The 2843-nt window shown below is 34.3% G+C and overlaps 1 protein-coding gene across 1 annotated transcript; it reads left to right on the forward strand.

Moving 5' to 3' along the window:
- The first annotated feature begins 302 nt into the window (after positions 1 to 302).
- Positions 303 to 2391, forward strand: LOC149781525 (uncharacterized). Its single transcript, XM_089934760.1, has one exon. It carries the CDS (start codon positions 685 to 687, stop codon positions 1870 to 1872), a length of 1188 nt encoding a protein of 395 aa, XP_089790886.1. The 5' UTR covers positions 303 to 684; the 3' UTR covers positions 1873 to 2391.
- Positions 2392 to 2843: the final 452 nt, after the last annotated feature.

A 2843-nucleotide genomic window follows, 5' to 3' on the forward strand; every position in this document is an offset into this window, starting at 1 on the left:
TATATATACACACACACACACACACACACACACTGCGTGTTGGTGTTGTTTATTTTATTATATATATATATATGCGTTTTCAATTGCAAAAACATACAGAATAACATCACATATAATATAGCACAACACTTAAAAATAGGACAGGAGAGCTTCCATAACTGGTCTGGAAAGATCAAACAGGATAAGCACCCTCCCGCTCCCACCCCCCCCCCCCCCGGGAATTTTTTGAGATCCGTTCGAGCGTCAAGTTGACAAGTTGGATTGCAGGCTATAGAATAAGTGTTGGACAACTTTGCAAATTAGACACTTGGATTAAGATGCAGTGTTGTTCTAAGGTAAACATTTAAATAATGTATTTATTTTTATTATTCTAATTTTTATTATTCTAAAAGATACATATTAAATAGGTTGTTTCTGGGTTACGGGTTTAAGTCGGTCACGGAGTGGTTGTTCGTGATGACATTTAGAAATCACATTTTCATATGCATTTAGAATGGCTATGTAAGATATTTTTGTACTCTTTATGAAAATCCTTTATTATCGTACGTTCGTCATTTCTAGATACAAATTGGGTTTTCGACCAAAAACAACATGTGATCCAATGTTTACAGAAATGACATATCGTTATGTAGAATTATCTAATGAAATGTTTAATGGGAGGGGAAATTAAAACTACATACGAGAATGCATACTGGAGAAAAACCATTTAATTGTGAAGTATGTGATAAAATGTTTATTCATAGTGGATATCTGAAGGTGCACATGAGGACACACACCGGAGAAAAACCTTTCAAGTGTGAAGTATGTGAAAAAATGTTCACTTGCAATAATAGACAAAAGACACACATGATGATACATACTGGAGAGAAACCATTCAAGTGTGAAGTATGTGATAAACTGTTCATTCAGAGTGGATATCTAAAGGTGCACATGAGGACACATACTGGAGAAAAACCATTCAAATGTGAAGTATGTGATAAAATGTTCAGTCGTAGGGACAATCAGAAATTGCATATGAAGATTCATACTGGAGAAAAACCATTTAAGTGTGAAGTATGTAATGAAAGGTTTACTCGGAAGGGAACACTAAAACTGCATATGAGATTGCATTCTGGAGAAAAACCATTTACGTGTGAAGTGTGTGATAAAATGTTTACTTGTAATAAGAGTCGAAAGAACCATATGAGGATTCATACTGGAGATAAACCATTCAGGTGTGAAACGTGTAATAAAATGTTTAGTCGGAGTGAATATTTGAAGGTGCACATGAGGACACATACTGGAGAAAAACCATTCAAATGTAAAGTGTGTGATAAAATGTTCACTCAGAGTGAATATATGAAGGTTCACATGAGGATTCATACTGGAGAAAATCCATTTAAATGTGTAGTATGTGATAAAATGTTTAGTGTACATGGAAATCTAAAGAACCACATGAGGATTCATTCTGGAGAGAAACCATTCAAGTGTGAAGTATGTGATAAAATGTTTAGTCGGAGTGACTATCTGCGGTTGCACATGAGGACTCATACCGGAGAAAAACCATTCAAATGTGAAGTATGTGATAAAATGTTCACTCAGAGTGACTGTATGAAGGTGCACATGAGGATTCATACTGGAGAAACCCCATTTAGATGTGAAATATGTGATAAAATGTTTAGTGTACGTGGAAATCTAAAGAACCACATGAGGATTCATTCTGGAGAAAAGCCATTCAAGTGTGAAGTATGTAATAGAGTGTTTAGTCAGAGTAAATCTCTGAAGGTGCACATGAAGATACATACTGGAGAGAAACCATTTAAGTCTGAAGCATGTAATAAAATGCTTAGTGACAGTGGAACTCTGGGAATTCAGAATGGACTAATTCAGTAAAAAGTGTCATTTTTTTGCTCTTTGTTACATATACCTTACTTTTTGTACAGTTTTTTACTTTGTTCGGTAGTTTGTGCCACCCATTCCATCTCTGAAATATGACTGACTGTCAGCGAGGCAGTATTCACCAGTCCCTATTAATAGACCTCTCAAGTCTTTGAAATGTTCATCCATCAAGTCATTTAAATAAAATACATCTTCTGTCAAAGGCAATTACTTATGTGTCTAATAACTTAAGCTTCTTTGGACCAAGAGTGGAGAGAAGCTCAATTGCTTTCATGTAATTTTCTTACAGAAGTTCAGTTGCACTAAACATCCATGTAACAGTTGTCAATACAATATAAAATTACAGCAAACTGAAATAACTACATTTGACCCTATATGTAGTATTATATCAAATTGTTTGAACTTTGCATCACACATACAGTTCCTTAATTGGACTTGTCTTCAAGCATGAATTTAAGATTTATATGTGATTGTTTTCTTGTCTTGAATGTCCAGTAAAATTGCCTGTTCTTATGAGACTTTCTGAATGCCACATATTTAATCACAAGTTGTAACACTGTGTTCAACAGTCATTTCTATCCAGCTCTTGTATGTCTTGTGATCTACACTAGGAAAACAAAGGCATGGAAATTATGAATAAATGTGTGCTGTTATTCTAGGAATGCATCCTAAATTGAATTGATAACTTTGACAGCCATTGTGTACAATTTTGTTGTTTCATAAGGTTTTTTGTTGAAAAATGAATATTTATATATAGATGTTCTTATAGTATGCATGTTTTTAAAGTATGGTGTTTATCTGTTGCTGCTATCCTAGGATTGGTACTATTAACTTTGACAGTGATTGGGTGCAATTTTGTTGTGGTGTAAGGTTTCTTGTTGAAAAGCGAATACCTAATCCTATTTATGCATGTTTGTATAGTTTGGTGTTAGTTGGCAGCTGTTATTCTAGAATGGCATACTGTA

Source organism: Sinohyriopsis cumingii, chromosome 15, assembly GCF_028554795.1.
Source record: "Sinohyriopsis cumingii isolate HCF-2022 chromosome 15, ASM2855479v2, whole genome shotgun sequence".
Classification (NCBI taxonomy): Eukaryota; Metazoa; Mollusca; class Bivalvia; order Unionida; family Unionidae; genus Sinohyriopsis; species Sinohyriopsis cumingii.